The sequence below is a fragment of the Caretta caretta genome, chromosome 6, assembly GCF_965140235.1.
Source record: "Caretta caretta isolate rCarCar2 chromosome 6, rCarCar1.hap1, whole genome shotgun sequence".
Taxonomy (NCBI): domain Eukaryota; kingdom Metazoa; phylum Chordata; order Testudines; family Cheloniidae; genus Caretta; species Caretta caretta.
Window position 1 is genome coordinate 199,396 of NC_134211.1, and position 22,157 is coordinate 221,552.

A 22,157-nucleotide genomic window follows, 5' to 3' on the forward strand; every position below is an offset into this window, starting at 1 on the left:
GGCAGCACCAGGACATGCCAGTGAGGAACAGGACCATGGCACAGCTAACTAGCCAAACTTCCTCCCTGCCATCCCTGTCCCCTGCGCACGTCTGCCACCTGAACCATGGCATGGCTAACTAGCCAAACTCTTCTATTTGCCGTCCCGTCCCCCCTGCCTATCTACCGGTGTCATGCACTCCCAGGCCCTGTGCTCTCTCTCAGATCCGTCCGGTCCGCAGGAGGACCCCCCTTCAGTGTGACAGCTCTTCTCGGGGGTTCACTCTCTCTCCGGGGTTAAGCCCTGGGCTCCAGCGCCTCCTGGAACCGCACCTCTCTGAGCCTCCAGCACGCCCGTCTCTGCCGTGGGCCCCCTCAGGGAGTCCCCTCGCTCTGGCCCCCCGGGCCTCCACCCCCAGAGGGAGCAATGCCCCCCGATCTCCAGCCTGCAGTGACTCTCAGCCAGGGGAACTCAGGTGGGTTATTAGTCATCGGGAACACAGCGTAGAACAGAGCTTGTTAGCACAGACATTAGGAATCTTCATTAAGGTTCCATGGCCCTTGGGGTGATCAAAGAATCATAGGACTGGAAGGGACCCCAAGAGGCCAGCAAGTCCAGCTACCTGCACTGCGGCAGGACCAGGTAAACCTAGACCAGCCCGGACAGGTGTTTGTCCAACCTGTTCTTAGTAGCCTCCAATGACGGGGATTTCACCACCACCCTTGGACGCCTATTAAACAGCCTTAGAGTTAGAAAGTGTTTCCTAATATCTAACCTTAGTCTTCCTGGCTGCAGATTGATTCAGCCCATTTCTTCTTGTCCTACCTTCAGTGGACGGAGAGAACAATTGATCACCATCCTCTTTCTAACAGCCCTTAACTAGCTGAAGAGTGTCCATTCCCCCCCCCCCCCCGCCCCCCTCTGGTCTTCTCTTCCCTGGACTAAACACACCCAGTTCTTTTTGTCAGGTCAGGGTTTCGGACCCGTGGATCAGTTTTGTTGCTCTCCTCTGGACTCTCCACTTCGTCCCCAGCTTGGCTAACGCCAGCTGCCCCGAGCTGCACCCAGCACTCCAGCTGGAGCCTGCCCATTGCGCGTGGGACAGCTACCGCCCGCTGCGAGCACACCCCAGCCGGAGAGCCGCCTGTCCCACAACGGCATCACGTTGTCGTCTACTGTTCCACTCTAACCCGCAGATCCTCTTCAGCAGTATCACCGCCGGCCAGGGATTCCTGCGTTTGATTTTTCTTTCCTGAGAGAAGCACTTTGCAGTTGTCTTTATTGAATTTCATCTTGTTGATTTCAGACCAGTTCTCTCATTTGGCAAGGTCAGTTTGAATTCTAAACCTGTCCTCCAGAGTGTTTGCAACTCCTCCCACCTCGATGTCACCTGCAAATTTTATAAGCATAATTATCCAAATCATTAATTAAAATATCAATTAGTACCAGACCCAGGACTTATACCTGAAGGAACTCACTAGATGCGCCCTCCCCATCTGACAGCGGGCAATTGATAATCACCCTTTGAGTACAGTCTTTCAACCAGCTGTGCACCGACTGTGACGGGATCCCCCTGGGGTGCAGCCTGGGACCGTGGGACCACTGCACTCCCTGATCTCTCTCCAGTCTGAGCTGTCTCTCACAGTGCCCTGCTAGTGACCAGCAGCAACCCCTCCAGGTGCTGTGATCACTCAGCACAACCGCATGGGGAGCCCCACAGCCAGCATGAATGCTCCCAGAGCCACTCATCAATCACACCAAGAAAGGCACCAGCCAAATCCCCCCAGCTCCCAGCCTCGTACCTCAGGAATATATTGTTGTCACGGAGTCCCTGGGCGATGCTCTGGAACTGCTCCCCATGAAGCCAGTCAGGACTCTGGGGCAGTCGCCTTTCTGTGAGCAGCCTGTCTTCAGGACACACAGCTCCCCCGGCTTCCACCTTCCTGGGTCTGACCTCGGAGCATTCAGCATCCTCTGCCCCTCCGTGCGCTTCCCCCAGCGAGTCCGCTCAGGCGGGGCTCCTGGGGAAGCCAGAGGGTCCTGCACCCCAACTTCGCAGTCAGACGTGACTCTCACCCAGCCAGTAAAACAGAAGGTTTATTAGATGACAGGAACATGGTCTAAAATAGAGCTTGCAGGTGCAGAGAACGGGACCCCTCAGCTGGGTCCATTTTGGGGGGCAGTGAGCCAGACAACCACGTCTGCACTTCACTCCATGTCCCAGCCAGCCCCAAACTGAAACTCCCCTCCAGCCCCTCCTCCTCTGGGCTTTGTTCCTTTCCCGGGCCAGGTGGTCACCTGATTCCTTTGTTCTCCAACCCTTTAGCTCTCACCTTGCAGGGGGGAAGGGCCCAGGCCATCAGTTGCCAGGAAACAGGGTGTCAGCCATTCTCTGTGTCCAGACTCCTGCACACACATGCCCTCTAGGGCTCTGCAATGATCATACACCCTTACCCCACCCCCTAGATACTTAAGAACTGCCTAGGGGAAACTGAGGCACCCCCACACTATTCAGAGGAAACATTAAGAATAGTCCCACTTCGTCACAATTGTCTACTTTATTAATTAGTTCACAACTTCAACAATGGAAAGTGGACATACACCAGCCTTTGCAAAACCTGAGCAGATTCACCAGACACTTCATACAAAGTCACTGGTAAAGTTAATTGACTACAAAAGATAGATTTTAAGAGGTATTAAGTGACAAAAAGTCAGAGTTAGTTACCAAAAGAAATAAAATATCAGCACGCAGTCTAAACACCTCAACCCTATTAGACGGGGCAGCATCTAGATTAAGCAGTTTTTCTCACCCCACTGGATATTGCAGTTCCTAGTACACAGATTTCACCCTTGAAATCTGGGACAGTCCCCTTAGTCTTCAGAGTGTCCTTGTTGCTTGCAGCATAGGTGGGTGAAGGAGGAAGGCCCAGCATGGGGCTCCTGTGTCTGTTTTATATCCTCAGTCCATGTGCTTGGGGAGCACAAGTCCAGGCATGTCTGGGGGCATTGCTGAGTCTCCAGGCCAGGTTGATCAATTCCCCTGGTGTGGCCTCATTGATTGTAGCTCCCTTGCTGTTTCACACCCTGCCCGGGCATTGGTTACTTTCCTTGCTGTTGCCTCTGGGGAGCTCATATCTGGTTAATTCCCCAATTTACAGCATGGTTGAGTGACAACCGTACCACACAATTCTCATAACTTCACATGCATTAATGATACACACATATGGATAGAGAAATGACTTTCAGCAGGTCATAACCTTTCCCCTGATACCTTATAAGGCCTGTTTTCTGTGTAAGATCATGAGTATATAAAAATGAGGAATATGGGGGTTCCAGGATGCTCCCCCAAGGTATAGAATGTCACATCCACCTTATAATAATTTCATCTAGACCACATTTCTCTGGTTTGTTTATGAGAATGTCCTTTGGGACTGTGTCAAAAGTCTTACCAAATATCAAGATATATCTTGGCTAATGCTTCCCGGCTAATTACTAGACCAACAACTCTGTCAAAAAAGCAACTTATGGGCTGTTATAGAGAATAAGAACATAAAAGTGGCCATACTGGGTCAGACCAAAGGTCATTCTAGCCCAGAAACCTGTCTTCTGACAGTGGCCAATGCCAGATGCCACAGAGGGAATGAATAGAACAGGTAATCGTCAGGTGATCCATCCCCTGTGCCCATTGCCAGCTTCTGGCAAACAGAGGCTACAGACACCATCCCTGCCCATCCTGGCTAATAGCCACTGATGGACCTATCCTGCATGAACTTATCTAGTTCTTTTTTGAAACCTTGGCCTTCACAACATCCCCTGGCAAGGAGTTCCACAGGTTGACTGAGCATTGTGTGAAGAAGTACTTCCTTTTGTTTGTTTTAAACCTGCTGCCTATTAATTTCATTGGGTGACCCCTAGTTCTTGTGTTACGAGAAGGAGTAAATAACACTTCTTTATTTACTTTCTCATACCAGTCATGATTTTATAGACCTCTATCAGATCACCCGTAGTCGTCTCTTTTCCAAGCTGAAAAGTCCCAGTCTTATTAATCTCTTCTCATATGGCAGACACTCCATACCCCTAATCGTTATTGTTGCCCTTTTCTGTACCTTTTTCAATTCCAATAGATCTGTTTTGAGATGGGGCAACCACATCTGCAGGCAGTATTCAAGACATGGGCGTACCATGGATTTATATAGAGGCAGCGTGATATTTTCTGTCTTATTATCTCTCCCTTTCCTAATTGTGACGAGGTTGGGGATTTTTGTAGTGCTTTACATGAATAGTGTGTGCCTCAGTTTCCATGTGTGCTGCATGTTTAACAAGGTGATGGGAGAGAGTTTGTTGTTGCAGAGGACCAGGTGTGACCTCGCCTGGCAGCCGGGACCCCCAGACAACGGCCTGGAGATGGGGAACCCTAACAACTGGTGACCTGGTCTAAGAGGCCTCCAATGACACCTCAATCTGGGACAGTTCCTCAGACTTTTCACCTAAAAAGAATGGCTCAGCTTTGGGAATCTCCCTCACATTCTCTGCAGTGAAGACGGATGCAAAGAATTCATTTAATGTCTCTGCAATGGCCTTGCCATCCCTGAGTGCTCCTTTAGCACCTCGATCGTCCAGTGGCCCCACTGGTTGTTTAGCAGGGGGAGTGTTGACCTGGGAATGTGCCCTGGGGATGGGAGACCTGAGAGCCTGTCACCTGAGCCAGGAGGGGGAGGGGGAGGAAACACCTTTGCCAGGAACCTGAAGACAGGCTGGAGGAGAGAGCCTGCTGGGGGGGGGGGGGTTAGTTTCAGTTTGGGGCTGGGTAGAGGAACGCAGGGAACCCCAGGGCAGGGGTCTAAGCTCCCTGCTCCCCCAGAAGGACTTGACTGAGGGGTCCTAGTTGTACCCACAACCTCTGTTTTGGACTGTGTTCCTGTTGTCCAAAAAACCTTCTGTTTTACTGGCTGGCTAAGAGTCATGGTGAATCCCGGGAAGAGGGGTGCAGGGCCTGGACTCCCCCACACTCCGTGACAACTGGTGGCAGGGGTGGGATGGACTGCACCCCGTGGACAGCGCTTCCTGCAGTAAGTGACTGGGGAGCAGTAAAACGAAGGGGAATTGATGGGGACCAGGCGTGCTGAAGAGTCAGAGAGAGACGATTCCAGGGGGCGGTTAACCCCTGGGAGTGTGTGACCAGAGAGGACTTTTGCAGTAACAGGGTCCCCCGGGGGATTGCAGCGAGCTGTCCCAGGGGTGGAGGAGTCTGCAGCTCGACCCTGGCAAAGAGGTGGTGACCTCAAGAAGGACTGGCACATGAGGGGTTTTTCCTGGAAACCGTGGGAAGCTGCCCGGCCTGCGAGTGGCCAGCAGGGAGATGTACGCTAAATGCCTGAAGAGCGACCTGGTGGAGCTGTGCAGGCAGAGGGGGCTGCGCATTGGGAGGTCCACCAAGGAACAGCTGATTGCCCAGTTGGAGGAGAGGGATCGCTTGGATGACCCGATCCCTGCCCCTGAGGGAAGCCGCCCGGCGGACGCAGCGTGGGCCCTGGGGCCTGACAGGGCTGGGAGGGGTCGGACTGCTGCCCAGGACATCCCGAGACCCTTCCTACCTAGGCCTGGGGGAGGGGAGGGGTTGGGGGAAGCCTGGTGAATACCGAGGGCACCCTGACCCCGGCACCCAGCATGGGATCCTCCCGGCGGAGCTCCCCATCCCTGGAGCGGATGCGACTGGAATGGGAGAGGGAGATGAAAATGAGGGAGCTGGAGGATCATGAAAAGCAGCGTCAGTATGAGCAGGAGGAGAAGGAGCGGGAATGTCAGGAGAAGGAGAGGGAGCGTCAGGAGAAGGAGCGGGAGCGTCAGGAGAAGGAGAGGCAACGTAGGCATGAGCAGGAGGAGAAGGAGAAACAAAGACAGCATGAACTGGAGCTGGCCAGGCTGAGGAGCAGTGGGGCCCCGGCTGCAGTGAGTGAGGGGGGACCCAAGACTGCAAGAAGCTTTGATAAGTGGTTCCTGGCCCACCGGAAGGAGGGGGAGGACATAGATAGCTTCCTGACGGCCTTTGAGAATGCCTGCGAGATGCACAGGGTTGACCCTGCAGACAGGCTCCAGTTTCTCACCCCCTTACTGGACCCTAAAGCCGTGGAGGTGTACAGCCAAATGACAGGGGCGGAGGCAGGGGACTATGAACTGTTCAAACAGGCCCTGCTCCATGAGTTTGGGCTGACCCTCGAGATGTACCGGAGAAGGTTCTGGAGTCAGTGTAAAACGCCTGAGGTCACCTACCTACAACTGGTCAACCGGATGCAGGGATATGCCCGCAAGTGGACAGCTGGGGCCCAAGCTAAAGAGGACCTGCTTGACCTAATCGTACTGGAGCAACTGTATGAACAGTGCCCTTCTGACCTGAGGCTGTGGTTGGTGGACAAAAAGCTAGAGAAGGCAGTTGGCCGACGAGTTTGTGAACAGTTGGTCAGGGGGTAGCAGGGAGAAGTCCCAAAAGAACAGGCCCCCACCGATGCAGAGAGAGAGTCACCATGGGACCTCCCATCCCTACCGACAGCTGTTTTCCAACCGGCCTGGACGCACTAATCTGATTGTCTACAGGGTGCAGACAGGGTCGCACCCGCCGATAAGATGCTCTCCCTTCCGAGTCACAGGGAAAACTGCTCAGGACCTGGAAAGAGAGGTCTGGGACACGCTGGCTTTGGTGGTGATCCAGCCATCGGCCAGCCCTTGGGCCTCGCCGGTGGTGCTGGTCCCCAAAAAGGATGGGTCGGTCCAGTTCTGTGTGGACTATCGGAAGCTCAATGCCATCACTGTATCTGATGCCTACCCCATGCCCAGGCCTGAGGAGCTCCTAGACAAGCTGGGAGGAGTTCGGTACCTTACCACCATGGACCTTACAAAGGGCTACTGGCAAGTGCCGCTGGATGCAGATGCCCGGCTGAAATCGGCCTTTATCACCCCTCTGGGGCTCTGAGTTCCTGACCCTGCCTTTCGGCCTCAAGGGAGCTCCGGCCACCTTCCAGAGCCTAGTGGACCAGCTACTGAGGGAGATGGAGAGTTTTGCCGTGGCGTATATTGATGACATCTGTGTCTTTAGCCAGACCTGGGAGGACCACGTGTCCCAGGTTAGACAAGTGCTGGACCGACTCCAGGGGGCTGGGCTGACTGTAAAAGCAGAGAAGTGCAAGGTGGGGATGGCGGAAGTATCTTACCTGGGCCATCGGGTGGGGAGCGGCCGCCTAAAGCCGGAACCAGCCAAGGTGGAGGTGATCAGAGACTGGCCCGCTCCCCACACCAAAAAGCAGGTCCAAGCCTTTATTGGGATGGCAGGATACTACCGAAGATTTGTGCCCCACTTTAGCGCCATAGCCACCCCCATCACTGAGCTATGCAAGAAGGGGAAGCCGGACAAGGTGGTCTGGACCGAGCAGTGCCAGGAGGCTTTCCGGGCGCTGAAGGAGGCTCTGGTCCATGGCCCAGTTCTGGCAAACCCAGACTTTGACAAGCCCTTTGTGGTGTTCACCGACGCCTCCGACACGGGACTGGGGGTGGTGTTAATGCAGGTGGATGAAAAGGGGGAGAGACACCCCATCGTGTACCTGAGCAAGAAGTTGCTACCCCGGGAGCAACACTACGCGGCCATTGAGAAGGAGTGCCTGGCCATGGTGTGGGCCCTCAAGAAACTAGAGCCCTATCTCTTCGGGCGGCACTTCACCGTGTACACCGACCACTCGCCCCTGACCTGGCTGCTCCAGATGAAAGGAGCCAACGCCAAGCTCCTGAGATGGAGCCTGCTCCTGCAGGATTACAACATGGACGTGGTCCATGTGAAGGGAAGGGCCAACCTGATAGCGGATGCGCTGTCCCGGAGAGGGGGCCCCGAACTTCCCCAGGTCACTGGTCACAGTGACCCTGCTCAGTTCAGTCTCGAAGGGGGGAGAGATGTGAAGATGTGATGCAGCAGGGAGTGGGGAGTGTTGACCTGGGACTGTGCCCTGGGGAGGGGAGACCTGAGAGCCTGTCCCCTGAGCCGGGAGGGGGAGGGGGAGGTAACACCTCTGCCTGGGAATGTGGACAGAGGCTGCAGGAGGGGGCCTGCTGGGGGGGTTTAGTTTCAGTTTGGGGCTGGGTGGAGGAACGCAGGGAACCCCAGGGCTGGGGTCTAAGCTCCTGGAGCTCACCTGGAGCTGCAGCTAGCGAGAGATGTCAAGAGTAACAAGAACAGGTTTCAGAGGAACAGCCGTGTTAGTCTGTATTCGCAAAAAGAAAAGGAGTACTTGTGGCACCTTAGAGACTAACCAATTTATTTGAGCATGAGCTTTTGTGAGCTACAGCTCACTTCATCGGATGTTTACTGTGGAAACTGCAGCAGACTTTATATACACACAGAGAATATGAAACAATACCTCCTCCCACCCCACTGTCCTGCTGGTAATAGCTTATCTAAAGTGATCAACAGGTGGGCCATTTCCAGCACAAATTTGTGGAATATGCTGGAAATGGCCCACCTGTTGATCACTTTAGATAAGCTAAAAGAAAAGGAGTACTTGTGGCACCTTAGAGACTAACCAATTTATTTGAGCATGAGCTTTCGTGAGCTACAGCTCACTTCATCAGATGTTTACCGTGGAAACTGCAGCAGACTTTATATACACACAGAGAATATGAAACAATACCTCCTCCCACCCCACTGTCCTGCTGGTAATAGCTTATCTAAAGTGATCAACAGGTGGGCCATTTTCAGCACAAATCCAGGTTTTCTCACCCTCCACCAGAGGCTCGTTCACCTGCACATCCACCAATGTGATATATGCCATCATGTGCCAGCAATGCCCCTCTGCCATGTACATTGGTCAAACTGGACAGTCTCTACGTAAAAGAATAAATGGACACAAATCAGATGTCAAGAATTATAACATTCATAAACCAGTCGGAGAACACTTCAATCTCTCTGGTCACGGAATCACAGACATGAAGGTCGCTATCTTAAAACAAAAAAACTTCAAATCCAGACTCCAGCGAGAAACTGCTGAATTGGAATTCATTTGCAAATTGGATACTATTAATTTAGGCTTAAATAGAGACTGGGAGTGGCTAAGTCATTATGCAAGGTAGCCTGTTTCTTCTTGTTTTTTCCTACCCCCCCCCCCCCAGATGTTCTGGTTTAACTTGGATTTAAACTTGGAGAGTGGTCAGTTTAGATGAGCTATTACCAGCAGGAGAGTGAGTTTGTGTGTGTATGGGGGTGGGGGGGATGTGAGAAAACCTTGATCTATGCAGGAAATAGCCCTACTTGATTATGTAAAGAGTTGTCACTTTGGATGGGCTAGCACCAGCAGGAGAGTGAATTTGTGTGGGGGGTGGAGGGTGAGAAAACCTGGATTTGTGCTGGAAATGGCCCACCTGTTGATCACTTTAGATAAGCTATTACCAGCAGGACAGTGGGGTGGGAGGAGGTATTGTTTCATATTCTCTGTGTGTATATAAAGTCTGCTGCAGTTTCCACGGTAAACATCTGATGAAGTGAGCTGTAGCTCACGAAAGCTCATGCTCAAATAAATTGGTTAGTCTCTAAGGTGCCACAAGTACTCCTTTTCTTTTTAAGAGTAACAAGAAGAGTTTCTTCAGGTATGTTGGCAACAAGAAGAAAGCCAAGGAAAGTGTGGGCCCCTTACTGAATGAGGGAGGCAACCTAGTGACAGAGGATGTGGAAAAAGCTAATGTACTCAATGCTTTTTTTGCCTCTGTCTTCACTAACAAGGTCAGCTCCCAGACTGCTGCGCTGGGCATCACAAAATGGGGAAGAGATGGCCAGCCCTCTGTGGAGATAGAGGTGGTTAGGGACTATTTAGAAAAGCTGGATGTGCACAAGTCCATGGGGCCGGATGAGTTGCATCCGAGAGTGCTGAAGGAATTGGCGGCTGTGATTGCAGAGCCATTGGCCATTATCTTTGAAAACTCGTGGCGAACCGGGGAAGTCCCGGATGACTGGAAAAAGGCTAATGTAGTGCCAATCTTTAAAAAAGGGAAGAAGGAGGATCCTGGGAACTACAGGCCAGTCAGCCTCACCTCAGTCCCTGGAAAAATCATGGAGCAGGTCCTCAAAGAATCAATCCTGAAGCACTTGCATGAGAGGAAGATGATCAGGAACAGCCAGCATGGATTCACCAAGGGAAGGTCATGCCTGACTAATCTAATCGCCTTTTATGATGAGATTACTGGTTCTGTGGATGAAGGGAAAGCAGTGGATGTATTGTTTCTTGACTTTAGCAAAGCTTTTGACACGGTCTCCCACAGTATTCTTGTCAGCAAGTTAAGGAAGTATGGGCTGGATGAATGCACTATAAGGTGGGTAGAAAGCTGGCTAGATTGTCGGGCTCAACGGGTAGTGATCAATGGCTCCATGTCTAGTTGGCAGCCGGTATCAAGTGGAGTGCCCCAAGGGTCGGTCCTGGGGCCGGTTTTGTTCAATATCTTCATAAATGATCTGGAGGATGGTGTGGATTGCACTCTCAGCAAATTTGTGGATGATACTAAACTGGGAGGAGTGGTAGATACGCTGGAGGGGAGGGATAGGATACAGAAGGACCTAGACAAATTGGAGGATTGGGCCAAAAGAAATCTGATGAGGTTCAATAAGGATAAGTGCAGGGTCCTGCACTTAGGACGGAAGAACCCAATGCACAGCTACAGACTAGGGACCGAATGGCTCGGCAGCAGTTCTGCGGAAAAGGACCTAGGGGTGACAGTGGACGAGAAGCTGGATATGAGTCAGCAGTGTGCCCTTGTTGCCAAGAAGGCCAATGGCATTTTGGGATGTATAAGTAGGGGCATAGCGAGCAGATCGAGGGACGTGATCGTTCCCCTCTATTCGACATTGGTGAGGCCTCATCTGGAGTACTGTGTCCAGTTTTGGGCCCCACACTTCAAGAAGGATGTGGATAAATTGGAGAGAGTCCAGCGAAGGGCAACAAAAATGATTAGGGGTCTAGAACACATGACTTACGAGGAGAGGCTGAGGGAGCTGGGATTGTTTAGCCTGCAGAAGAGAAGAATGAGGGGGGATTTGATAGCTGCTTTCAACTACCTGAAAGGGGATTCCAAAGAGGATGGCTCTAGACTGTTCTCAATGGTAGCAGATGACAGAACGAGGAGTAATGGTCTCAAGCTGCAGTGGGGGAGGTTTAGATTGGATATTAGGAAAAACTTTTTCACTAGGAGGGTGGTGAAACACTGGAATGCGTTGCCTAGGGAGGTGGTAGAATCTTCTTCCTTAGAGTAACAGCCGTGTTAGTCTGTATTCGCAAAAAGAAAAGGAGTACTTGTGGCACCTTAGAGACTAACCAATTTATCTGAGCTCAAATAAATTGGTTAGTCTCTAAGGTGCCACAAGTACTCCTTTTCTTCCTTCCTTAGAGGTTTTTAAGGTCAGGCTTGACAAAGCCCTGGCTGGGATGATTTAACTGGGAATTGGTCCTGCTTCGAGCAGGGGGTTGGACTAGATGACCTTCAGGGGTCCCTTCCAACCCTGATATTCTATGATTCTATGATTCTATGATTCCCTGCTCCCCCAGAAGGACTTGACTGAGGGGTCCTGGGTGTACCCACAAGCTCTGTTTTGGACTGTGTTCCTGTTTCCCAATAAACCTTCTGTTTTACTGGCTGGCTGAGAGTCTCAGTGAATCCCAGGAAGAGGGGTGCAGGGCCTGGACTCCCCCACACTCTGTGACGCCTCTATCATGGTGTCTTTAAAAAGTTTCCATGCAGCTTGCAAAGGTTTCACTTTTTGCGCTGTACCTTTTAATTTCTGTTTAATAAACTTCCTCATTTTTGTGTAGTCCCCCTGTCATGGACTCACAGATCGTGCCCACTCTTGGCCCTGTGTGGTCTGTGGGGGGTGCCCCTTTCAGTGAGACAGCCCTTCTCAGGGGTCCACTCTCTCTCGGGGTTCAGCCCCTCACCTCCTGGAGCCGCACCTCTCTGAGCCTTAGCATGCCTGTTTCTCGCTGTGGGCCCCCTCAGGGAGTCCCCTTGCTCTGGATCCCTGGGGCCTCCACCCCCCGCCCTCCCGAAAGGGGATGATGCCACCCTGTTCTCTAGACCAGAGCGACTCTCCGCCAGCGTAAAACAGGAGGGTTATTGAGCATCTGAACCCAGCACAGGAAACTCTCCGGGCCTCAGGCCTGGCCTCCCTCAGCCTAGCACATCCTAGTCTCCCCTGCATCCAGGGGGGCTCTGCCTGAACCCTCTCTCCAGCCCTGACCCCCCCGGTTCCCCGCTGGGCATCCAATATCACTGGCCCCAAGCCCCACCTCTGTCCATTGTCTCCTCTCCAGGTAAACAGGGTCGTAAACAGCGTCACCTGGGCCCCCTCCCCTTTCTCCACAGCCCATTGTCCCCCCACTGGCCAGACCCAGCTGGGACTCCCGAGCTGGGCCTCCGGTTCCCCAGGTCACCCGTTGCTGGGGTCTCCATTCTCCAGGCCACTGGCCGGGGTCCCAAGTTCCCTCGCTGGTCCTGGGTAACCACAAACTCCCTCTCCCATCCCCTCATTAAACCTGTAGCACCCAGGGAAACTGAGTCCCACCCCCTCTGCATGCAAACCATAGGAAAACCAAGAAAATCCCCCATAGGAAACAAGGAAAAACAAGTTTCAGAGTAGCAGCCGTGTTAGTCTGTATCCGCAAAAAGAACAGGAGGACTTGTGGCACCTTAGAGACTAACACATTTATTTGAGCATGAGCTTTCGTGAGCTACAGCATCCGATGAAGTGAGCGTAGCTCAGGAAAGTTTATGCTCAAATACATTTGTTAGTCTCTAAGGTGCCACAAGTCCTCCTGTTCTTTTTAAGGAAAAACAAGAAAGTCCCCCACGTCATCACACCCCCTTAGTGAAATGAAATGCTACAGGGATCTGCTCTAGGAATTGTTTCGGGAGAAGCTCTATGGCCTGTGTTACAGACATGCTAGAGCCCTGTGAAAGTAAGAGGGGTGGGGACAGGCGTCCCAGCCAGGAGGTGTGGACCCTGCCTAGGGGTCCCCAGACTGGTTTAGCCTGTTCCTCCCATTGTTCAATCACAGAGCTAAATAGGTTTTATTAGGAGCCTTTTGTTACGTTAAAGTGCTCAAATGAGAGCTGAAATCCCTTGTGGTGGGTGTCATGGAGTCCCTGGGCGATGCTCTGGAACTGCTCCCTACGAAGCCAGGCAGGACTCTGGGGAAGTCTCCTCTCGGGGAGCAGCCTGTCTGCAGGACACACAGCTCCCCCGGCTCCACCTTCCTGGGTCTGAGCTCGGAGCATTCAGCCTCCTCTGCCCCTCCGTGCGCTTCCCACAGTGAGTCCGCTCAGGCGGGGCTCCTGGGGAAGCCAGAGAATCCTGCCTCCCAACTCCACAGTCAGACGGGACTCTCAGCCAGCCAGTAAAACAGAAGGTTTATTAGACAACAGGAACATGGTCTAACACAGAGCTTGTAGGTGCAGAGAACAGGACCCCTCAGCTGGGTCCATTTTGGGGGGCAGTGAGCCAGACAACCGTGGCTGGCTGCGTGACCAGGAGAGAGGAGCCGTGGCTGGCTGGGGACTAGCAGAGAGGAGCCGTGGCTGGCTGGGGACTAGCAGAGAGGAGCCGTGGCTGGCCGGGGGACTAGCAGAGAGGAGCCGTGGCTGGCTGGGGGCTAGCAGAGAGGCACTGTGGCTGGCAAGGGGACTAGCAGAGAGGCGCCGTGGCTGGCCAGGGGACTAGCAGAGAGGAGCCGTGGCTGGCCGGGGGCTAGCAGAGAGGAGCTGTGGCTGGCCAGGGGACTAGCAGAGAGGAGCCGTGGCTGGCCAGGGGACTAGCAGAGAGGAGCCGTGGCTGGCTGGGGACTAGCAGAGAGGAGCTGTGGCTGGCCAGGGGCTAGCAGAGAGGCACCGTGGCTGGCCAGGGGCTAGCAGAGAGGAGCCGTGGCTGGCCGGGAACTAGCAGAGAGGAGCCTTGGTTGGCCGGGGGCTAGCAGAGAGGAGCCGTGGCTGGCCGGGGACTAGCAGAGAGGAGCCGTGGCTGGCCGGGGACTAGCAGAGAGCAGCTGTGGCTGGCCAGGGGCTAGCAGAGAGGAGCCTTGGCTGGCCGGGGGCTAGCAGAGAGGAGCCGTGGCTGGCCGGGGACTAGCAGAGAGGAGCCGTGGCTGGCCGGGGACTAGCAGAGAGGCACCGTGGCTGGCCAGGGGCCAGCAGAGCGGAATGAGCAGCTGTGGGGGGGGGGGCGGGCAGCTAAAGCAAGTTCTCAGAGGGGGGAACAAGCCAGGTGCCTTCTCCCCCGGGCGGGAGGGGAGCTCCCACAGACGCGCCTCTGAGCCCTGGGTTCTCACTGACCAGGGACTCCCCCTGTGAGTGGGGTGGGGTGGAGGGTGTCACGGAGTGTGGGGGAGTCCAGGCCCTGCACCCCTCTTCCTGGGATTCCCTGAGACTCTCAGCCAGCCAGTAAAACGGAAGGTTTATTGCACCACAGGAACACAGTCCAAAACAGAGCTTGTGCGTACCCCCAGGACCCCTCAGTCAAGTCCTTCTGGGGGAGCAGGGAGCTCAGACCCCAGCCCTGGGGTTCCCTGCGTTCCTCCACCCAGCCCCAAACTGAAACTAAACCCCCCCAGCAGGCCCCCTCCTGCAGCCTCTGTTCACATTCCCGGGCAGAGGTGTCACCTCCCCCTCCCGGCTCAGGTGACAGGCTCTCAGGTCTCCCCTCCCCAGGGCACAGTCCCAGGTCAACACTCCCCCCTTCCTGCTGCCTCACATCCTCACAGAGGGAAACTGGGGGGCACAGACAAGGAACTGGTGGTTGTAGGTCTCAGGAACAGGAAGCGGACGTTCTGCCCCCCACACCCTGGTGTGGGCGTCCCGCTCACAGCGTTACGTGTATGAATCCAGCTTGTGGCATTTTCCCTAATTAATGCCGGGCGACTTCCCTCCTCTCGTTAAGAGTCTCTTTTCTACACTCAGACTCTGTGCGTGCGAGGGGGGGGGGTTTACCTCTCAGCGGTGCCCGGGGTGGGCGGTAATTGTCCCAGGTCACTGCGTGGGGGCTGGAGCCGGTTCTGGGTTGTGTCGGTGCAGAGGACCCCCTAGATATTGAACCCGGCCCTGGTGGCTGCCAGCTCCACCTGGCAGGAGGGTTACAAGTTCAGCCCCTTCGTGGCCAGCTGGACTGAAGGTAAAGGTTATTTCCTGATCTTTGTGCAGGGAAAAATCTCAGCTGCAAAGGACACGGCCAGCAGCTCCGACAGGATCAGGAGGGACCCAGCCTGCGCCTTCAGCCAGGGAGCCCTGAGGCAGCACCCCCCCGAATCCCACCTGCTCCCCTCGGCTAGGTCCCCCAGAAACCAGTCTTCTTCCCCTGCTAGGAATCCCCCAAGGGGTCTCTACCCCTGAGCAGGGCTCCCCACCCCGCCCCTTGAAGCAGGTGCCATGGCAGCGCCAAAGACCTACACTAGGGTCTTGCAAGAATCCCAGGACGTCTTCCACCGCTTCCCCCTCCAGCTTGTCCACGGGATCCCGCTCATGGAGCCCATCGCCCAGCAGTGGGGCCCCATTGAGAACTTCCAGGCCTGGCCTGACGACCTCCTCATCTCCACCTACCCCAAGGCAGGTAAGAGAGCAGACCCAGCCTCCCCCAGCAGGGGGCGCCGTAGGGAGTGGGGCAGAAGCACTTGCAGCGTGGGGAGCTGCCATATACTCCAGCCCAGCCTGTCCCAGCAGGGGGTGCTGTGGGGAGGGGGAGGGGCTCTGGCTGTGCCGGGAGCTTCTGGCTACTCCCGCCATGGCCTGTAGGAAGGGGGCGGGGCGCTGGTTGGGGGGCGGCTCCTGGCTACTCTAGACCTGGCCTGGCCCAGCAGAGGGCGCTGTGGGGAGGGAGAGGGGTGCTGTGGGGGTGCTATAGGGAGGGGGAGGGACGCTACTCTCCCAGCAGGGGGCGCTGTGGGGAGGGAGCGGGGTGCTGTGGGGAGGGAGGGGTGCTGCGGGGGGCGCTGTGGGGTGGGGGAGGGGCGGTGCTCTCCCAGCAGGGGGCGCTGTGGGGAGGGAGGGGCGCTGCGGGGGGCGCTGTGGGGTGAGGGAGGGGCGGTGCTCTCCCAGCAGGGGGTGCTGTCGCATCCTGTCCGACGACTGCCCCTTGCCAGGGGTTCTGGATCAAGCTGCCTGGGCGTGAGCAGGGATGGTGGGGTCTCTGTCTGTGACTGTCTCGCTGCAGGGACCACGTGGATGCAGGAGATCGTGGACCTGATCCTGGTCCGAGGGGAGGTGGAAAAAGCCTGCCGAGCCCCGACCCACATCCGGATCCCCTTCCTGGAGATCTGCTCCCCTCCCCCAGTGCCCTCAGGTGGGTGCTTCCGATCTACCTGCCCGGGGACAGGGCAAGGCTGCAACCCCACCACCACCTTGCTGGGCTCCCCCCGCAGGGCTGACGCCCCCTCTGGTCCCGTCTCTCGCAGGTGTGCAGCAGCTGGCGAATGTTCCTCCCCCCCGAGTCATCAAGACCCACCTGCCCTTCCAGCTGGTTCCCAAGTCCTTCTGGGAGAACGGATGCAAGGCAAGAGACACCCCCCCCGGTCCCCCAACAGCCCTGCCGGTACCCCTAAATCCCAACCCACAGTCACGTTGTTCTCTCTTCCCCAGGTGATCTACGTGGCCCGAAATGCCAAGGATAACTTGGTCTCGTATTACTTCTTTGACCAGATGAACAAGACACAGCCCGAGCCGGGGCCCTGGGAGCTCTATCTGCAGAAGTTCATGGATGGGAAACGTTAGTACTGGGCGAGAGGGTTCAGAGGCCCCATGGCACCCCACCTCCCTCCCCACCCCTTCTTAGGCTGTGGGGGCCCTAAGGGATTGTGGGTGTGAGGAAGCTCCCTTGGTTCCAGACCTGAGGTTTCCCTGTTGGGGTATACGGACCGGTCCTTACCTGCTGGGGGAGGCTAGCAAGGAATTCTGGCAGGAGTCCGTATGGTGACCACACCAAAGGTCGCATCCTATGACCTCTGCCCAAGGGATTAGGGTCATGTCAGCTTGGCCTCTCTCCCCACAGTGGCCTGGGGCTCGTGGTATGACCACGTCTGTGGATACTGGGCTGAACGGGCCAATCACCGCATCCTCTACGTCTTCTATGAGGATATGAAAGAGGTGAGTGTGGAAGGATGGGACGGGGGGCAAGGGGCAAGTCACGCTGCCCAGGGGTCTTAGCATGACAGAGTCGTGTCTGGCCCCGCCGTGGGTCAGTTCCCTGAAACCACCAACCTCTGGAAGGGTACAACCTCTGCCGCCCCAGCCTCCGTGGGGCTCACTCTGTCCAGGTTAGCGAGTGGCTGGCGCACACCCTGGCCCCTTGGAGCCCCTCTCTGGAGTTACCAGCCCCGATCCTCTGCACACTCCCAGCGCTTCCAGACCCCAGAGTCAGAACCCACCGGCTGGTAAAATCCCCCCTCTGGATCCCCGCTCCCCTTTGTGCCGCACTTCGATGCAGTGACAGTGAGAACCACGAGAAGTTTAGTATCAAAGAAGAGGGCGTCAAGCGATAGAATGAGAGTACTGGAAATAGTTACATAACCTGCTTTCTATGCCTCAGTTGACTCACAAGGCGTTCCCCTGCCTGTCTCCTGCAAGATCGTTAATTCCAAGTCCTTCTCCCAGCATTTTCAATCAGTTTGGCTGAAATCACATCTCAAAAGATCAAGCTCGCTGGTAGCTTCTCCTCACAGACTGAGGGAATAACTTAGGGGTGGCCAGACGTACCCAGCCGCACACAACAATCTTCAGATGTTTAAGAGCTTGGGAGTGTGTGCCAGGGCTTCAGCCCTGTGGGGCTCACCTGCCGAGACTTGGGGCTTCAGCTCTGCGGGGACAGGGAGTCTCAGGGCTTCAACCCTGCTTCAGTGGAAGCCCCGAGCCCCGACAGGCATGCCGTGTGGGGGGGTGAAGCCCCGAGATCCTTCTCCCCAGTGGGCAGAAGCCAGAAGAGATGCGTGGAGGGGCATGTGGGCTCACCTCCCCCGCCCAGTGAGAAGCCATCAGGCCCAGACGGCATCACCCAAGAGTTCTGAGGAAACTCAAATATGAAACGGCAGAACTGCTAAATGTGGCATGTTACTTGTCACTCACATCAGCCTCTGGACCAGCGGACGGGAGGGCAGCTAATGTGACTCCGATTTTTAAGAGAGGCTCCAGCGGCGATTCTGGCAATCACAGGCCGGGAAGCCTGACTTCAGTACCAGGCAAGCTGGTTGAAACTCCAGTGAAGAACAGAATATATCAGACACCGAGATGCACATGATCTACTGGGGAAGAGTCAACACTGTGTCTGTAAAAGGAAATCGTGCCTCACCAATCTACTAGAGTTCTTTGTGGGGGTCAGGAAACACGTGGACAAGGGGAATCCAGTGGATCTAGTGAACCCGGACTTTCCGGGTAGTTCTACACTGCCATAAAACGCCCCTGGGGGGCTCGTGTCGCTGACTGAGGCTGATCATGGGGCTTGGACAAGACACCAACTTGTCTGGGGTATCCCCCGGAAGCAGAGCATAAGTTTGGAATACAGACAGTATAGAGCCAATACTGATAACTTTAAATACAAAAACGATACATGCAGACAGACAGCATAATCCTAACCAGCCAACCATCACCTCGTCTTAGACACCTTATTTGACCCCTTTTGTACAAGATTTGGTGCCACTACAGGACCTTGCAACAATGTTCTATACGGTCCCAGTTCAAGTCAATAACGTCACAGAGCCCGAGTCAGCTGACGCAGGCCAGCTGCAGGTATTTTACTGCAGCGGAGACGCTCACTCAGAAAGCCTTTCGCAAGCCCCTTACCAAAGGCTCTTAAGCCAAGTGAGCTGTCCTGGGATAAGAGGGAAGCGCCTCTCGTGGATCAGTAACTGATTAAAAGGCCGGGAACAAAGGGCAGGAATAAATGGTCAGTTTTCACAGTGGAGAGGGATAAATAGTGGGGTCCCCCAGGGGTCTGTCCTGGGCCCAGCCCTGCTCAACATATTAATACATTATCTGGAAAAAGGGGTAACCAGTGAGGTGGCAAAGTTCAGTGTCTATACATAACTCGTTACCTAGTGCCATATGCCCATGTCCAGTGCAACACAGGCTTTCATTAAAGACCTCACACCACGTCCTTTGGCGAACTTCTGTGTAGCTACCAGACCCAAGGGATCCCTGTAACCCTTATGCACCCCTGGGCCCTCAGCCAGTTGCCATCAAGAGGCCGTTGGATCAGCATCCTTCTCCCTCACCAGGACCCGGCCCGGGAGATCCGCAGGGTCATAGACTTCTTGGAGGTGGAGCTGCCTCCAGAGGTGGTGGAGAAAATCGTCCAACAAACGTCCTTCCAGATCATGAAGGAGAACCCCATGGCCAACTATAGCAGTATCCCCAGCGTCATCTTCGACCAGACCATCAGCCCCTTCATGCGCAAGGGTGAGCGGAGGGGGAGGGGGACCTGGGGATTGTGGGGACCCCTTACCCCACTGGCTTTGTCTGGAAAGTTCCCTGTACACTGCTCCGTGGCCCCCTGGAACGGGGCCTAGGAGACTTGCCCAAGGTACTCTGGGTAATGCCTGCTTGGGCTGAAGCCTTGCCTTATTACCCATAGTCCCTTGTGGGGGGCCATGCTCACTTGGCATTAGCGCCCCATAAGGTCACAGGTGGGGGGGGGTCGTGTCCTTTCGGCTCTTCCCAGGGATTCTGGGTAACTCCTGTTGGGCTGGGTCCCCATGGCATTCTTCCCGGCAGTCCTGTCCTGTGACCCAGCTGGCTGCGGGGCACGGTATGGAGGGGGGGGCGCTCCCTGGAGCTGGGGTCCCCTGGCTGGGGGTGAAAGGCACTTCCTGGGGAAGGGGCGGCTGCTGCTGGTGAGGGGTCTCCCCGCTGATACCCCCTCTCCTCCCCAGGCGAGGTTGGCGACTGGAAGAACCATTTCACCGTGGCGCAGAGCGAGGCATTCGACGCCCATTACCAGCGCCGCATGGAGGGGACCGGCGTGCACTTCCGGACCCAGATCTAGGGCCCGCCTCGCAGGTGTGGACAGCCTCCCCACCCCTGGGAACAGCGCTGCAATAAAAGTTTATCTCCTGACCGCAGACATTGTGATACCTGGGAGGGCGTGTCCCAGAGATGGGAGTGGGGGCTGGTGCCTCAGGAAACTTCTCCTTCAGGCCGAGACAGGATGTGCCCACAATTGCCCCCCCATCCCCCTCCGCCCCCCCCAAGTATCCTTCCCGTCCCCTGGGGCACAGGTGCTGCTTGGAGGGTGAGTCGCACCACAGAGAGCTCACCTGTCGGGAAGTCGCAGACCGATATCAAGCGGGGGGGGGGGGAGAGGCTGCATTTCCTCCATGGGGCTGTGTAAATAGCAATGAACTCAGGGTTGTTCGCTGTGAGCCAGGGAAAGGGAAAAGGGACTCGGCTGGGAGGCCCTGCCAGCACCACAGGAAAAGCTGGCAACTCTGGGGGGACAGATTCCATGGGGCTGCGGGGTCTCTGCATTCTCCTCGTCCTCAGAGCCGCTAGCAAGGGCAGGAGTGTAACCCTTTGACCTGAGCAGCTAGCCAAAAATCCAGCAGCTTGTTCCTGTGAGGAGGAGAAATCGGTGGCAGTCGGGGATTTCTTTGACGCAGTTTTGTTTATTTACAAACTGTACAAAGTCCTGCGTCGCGGAACGCAGAGAGACTCAGATACCAGGAAACCGGGGGGGTTATTTGCTCAGAGCACCAAGACCGCTCTTCTAAGCCTGCACCCCCAACCAAAACCTCTCCGCCTGTTTCTTCAGGGGCAGACACCGCACTGCCGGCTGCTCCCTCAGGCTGGCTCTGACTCTCGCAGGCCTGGTCTCCACAAGGAATTTTCTTCGGCGTAGCAACAGCCCTCAGAGGTGTGAAAATCTACACACTTGAGAGATGCCGGTATACCAACCTCAGCCCCAGCGTAGGCAGCGCTAGGTCGACGGACTAATTCTCCAAGCGCCTGGCTACTGCCTCTCGGGGAGGTGGATGCCTACGCGGATGGGCAAAGGCCTGGCGCACACAGCGTCTTCACTGACGCGCTGGTTAGATAAGCCCCCAGCCTTTCAGTTTTGTGTCTGTTCTGGCTTCTCACAGCCACCAGTGGCCCCTACCCAAAACCATCCTCAGCACCGTTCTCGGGCAGGCTGCCTTCTCCTTTGGTCCTGCCCTGGCAGCCACTAACCGAAGGGGGAGTTCACAGCCGTCAAGCTCAATTGAAATCAACCCCGAAGGAGGTTTCACCCTGTGACGAAGTGGGACTGTTCTTAATGTTTCCTCTGAATAGTGTGGGGGTGCCTCAGTTTCCCCTAGGCAGTTCTTAAGTATCTAGGGGGTGGAGTAAGGGTGTATGATCATTGCAGAGCCCTAGAGGGCAGGTGTGTGCAGGGGTCTGGACACAGGGAATGGCCGACACCCTGTTTCTTGGCAACTGATGGCCTGGGCCCTTCCCCCCCTGCAAGGTGAGAGCTGAAGGGTTGGAGAACAAAGGAATCAGGTGACCACCTGGCCCTGGAAAGGAACAAAGCCCAGAGGAGGAGGGGCTGGAGGGGGTTTTCAGTTTGGGGCTGGCTGGGACATGGAGTGAAGTGCAGACGTGGTTGTCTGGCTCACTGCCCCCCAAAATGGACCCAGCTGAGGGGTCCCGTTCTCTGCACCTGCAAGCTCTGTTTTAGACCATGTTCCTGTCGTCTAATAAACCTTCTGTTTTACTGGCTGGCTGAGAGTCACATCTGACTGCGAAGTTGGGGGGCAGGACCCTCTGGCTTCCCCAGGAGCCCCTCCTGAGCGGACTTGCTGTGGGAAGCGCACGGAGGGGCAGAGAATGCTGAATGCTCCGAGGTCAGACCCAGGAAGGTGGAAGCTGTGTGAGCTGTGTGTCCTGCAGACAGGCTGCTCACAGAAAGGCGACTGCCCCAGAGTCCTGACTGGCTTCATGGGGAGCAGTTCCAGAGCATCGCCCAGGGACTCCGTGACACACCCTTCTGCAGTACTGCACCCCGGTGAAATGGACTAGCCACCCCCTGGGAAAGGCCCCCCACCCCGACACACTCACGCAGGTCTGTAACTTCCCCCCTTGACTTCAGAGTGACAAACGCGTCAAAGGGGATAGTCAGGTGCTCAGAGTGACACGCGGCCTTAAGCAGGTGC

The 22,157-nt window shown here is 55.6% G+C and overlaps 1 protein-coding gene and 1 long non-coding RNA gene across 4 annotated transcripts; one reads left to right on the forward strand and one right to left on the reverse strand.

Annotated features, from left to right (window-relative positions):
- Positions 1 to 1,241: 1,241 nt before the first annotated feature.
- LOC142072433 (uncharacterized) lies at positions 1,242 to 15,065 on the reverse strand. Its single transcript, XR_012668781.1, has 2 exons — positions 14,977 to 15,065; positions 1,242 to 1,369 (listed from the first exon to the last, which is right to left on the reverse strand). It is a non-coding gene; the product is annotated as an uncharacterized LOC142072433 (long non-coding RNA).
- Positions 14,846 to 21,248, forward strand: LOC125637968 (sulfotransferase 1C1). 3 transcript variants are annotated; one of them, XM_048853078.2, is made up of 9 exons: positions 14,846 to 14,862; positions 15,187 to 15,592; positions 16,193 to 16,321; positions 16,434 to 16,531; positions 16,618 to 16,744; positions 17,027 to 17,121; positions 19,245 to 19,425; positions 19,899 to 20,025; positions 20,777 to 21,248. In XM_048853078.2, the coding sequence occupies exons 2-8, from the start codon at positions 15,412 to 15,414 to the stop codon at positions 20,009 to 20,011; spliced, it is 924 nt and encodes a 307-aa protein (XP_048709035.2). In that variant the 5' UTR covers positions 14,846 to 14,862; positions 15,187 to 15,411; the 3' UTR covers positions 20,012 to 20,025; positions 20,777 to 21,248. The 3 variants fall into 3 exon arrangements, with proteins under 3 accessions (XP_048709035.2, XP_048709033.2, XP_048709036.2); XM_048853076.2 differs by lacking the exon at positions 20,777 to 21,248 and having other exon boundaries at positions 19,899 to 20,082; XM_048853079.2 differs by lacking the exons at positions 14,846 to 14,862; positions 20,777 to 21,248 and adding an exon at positions 15,068 to 15,157 and having other exon boundaries at positions 15,484 to 15,592; positions 19,899 to 20,082.
- Positions 21,249 to 22,157: the final 909 nt, after the last annotated feature.

Excerpts from the sequence above, each read along its gene's own strand:
- LOC125637968 (XM_048853078.2), top strand. The coding sequence starts at position 15,412 with ATGGCAGCGCCAAAGACCTACACTAGGGTCTTGCAAGAATCCCAGGAC. Across the intron at positions 16,532-16,617 it reads TCTGGGAGAACGGATGCAAG|GTGATCTACGTGGCCCGAAA; the intron begins GCAAGAGACACC and ends TCTCTTCCCCAG. Across the intron at positions 17,122-19,244 it reads TCTATGAGGATATGAAAGAG|GACCCGGCCCGGGAGATCCG; the intron begins GTGAGTGTGGAA and ends CTCCCTCACCAG.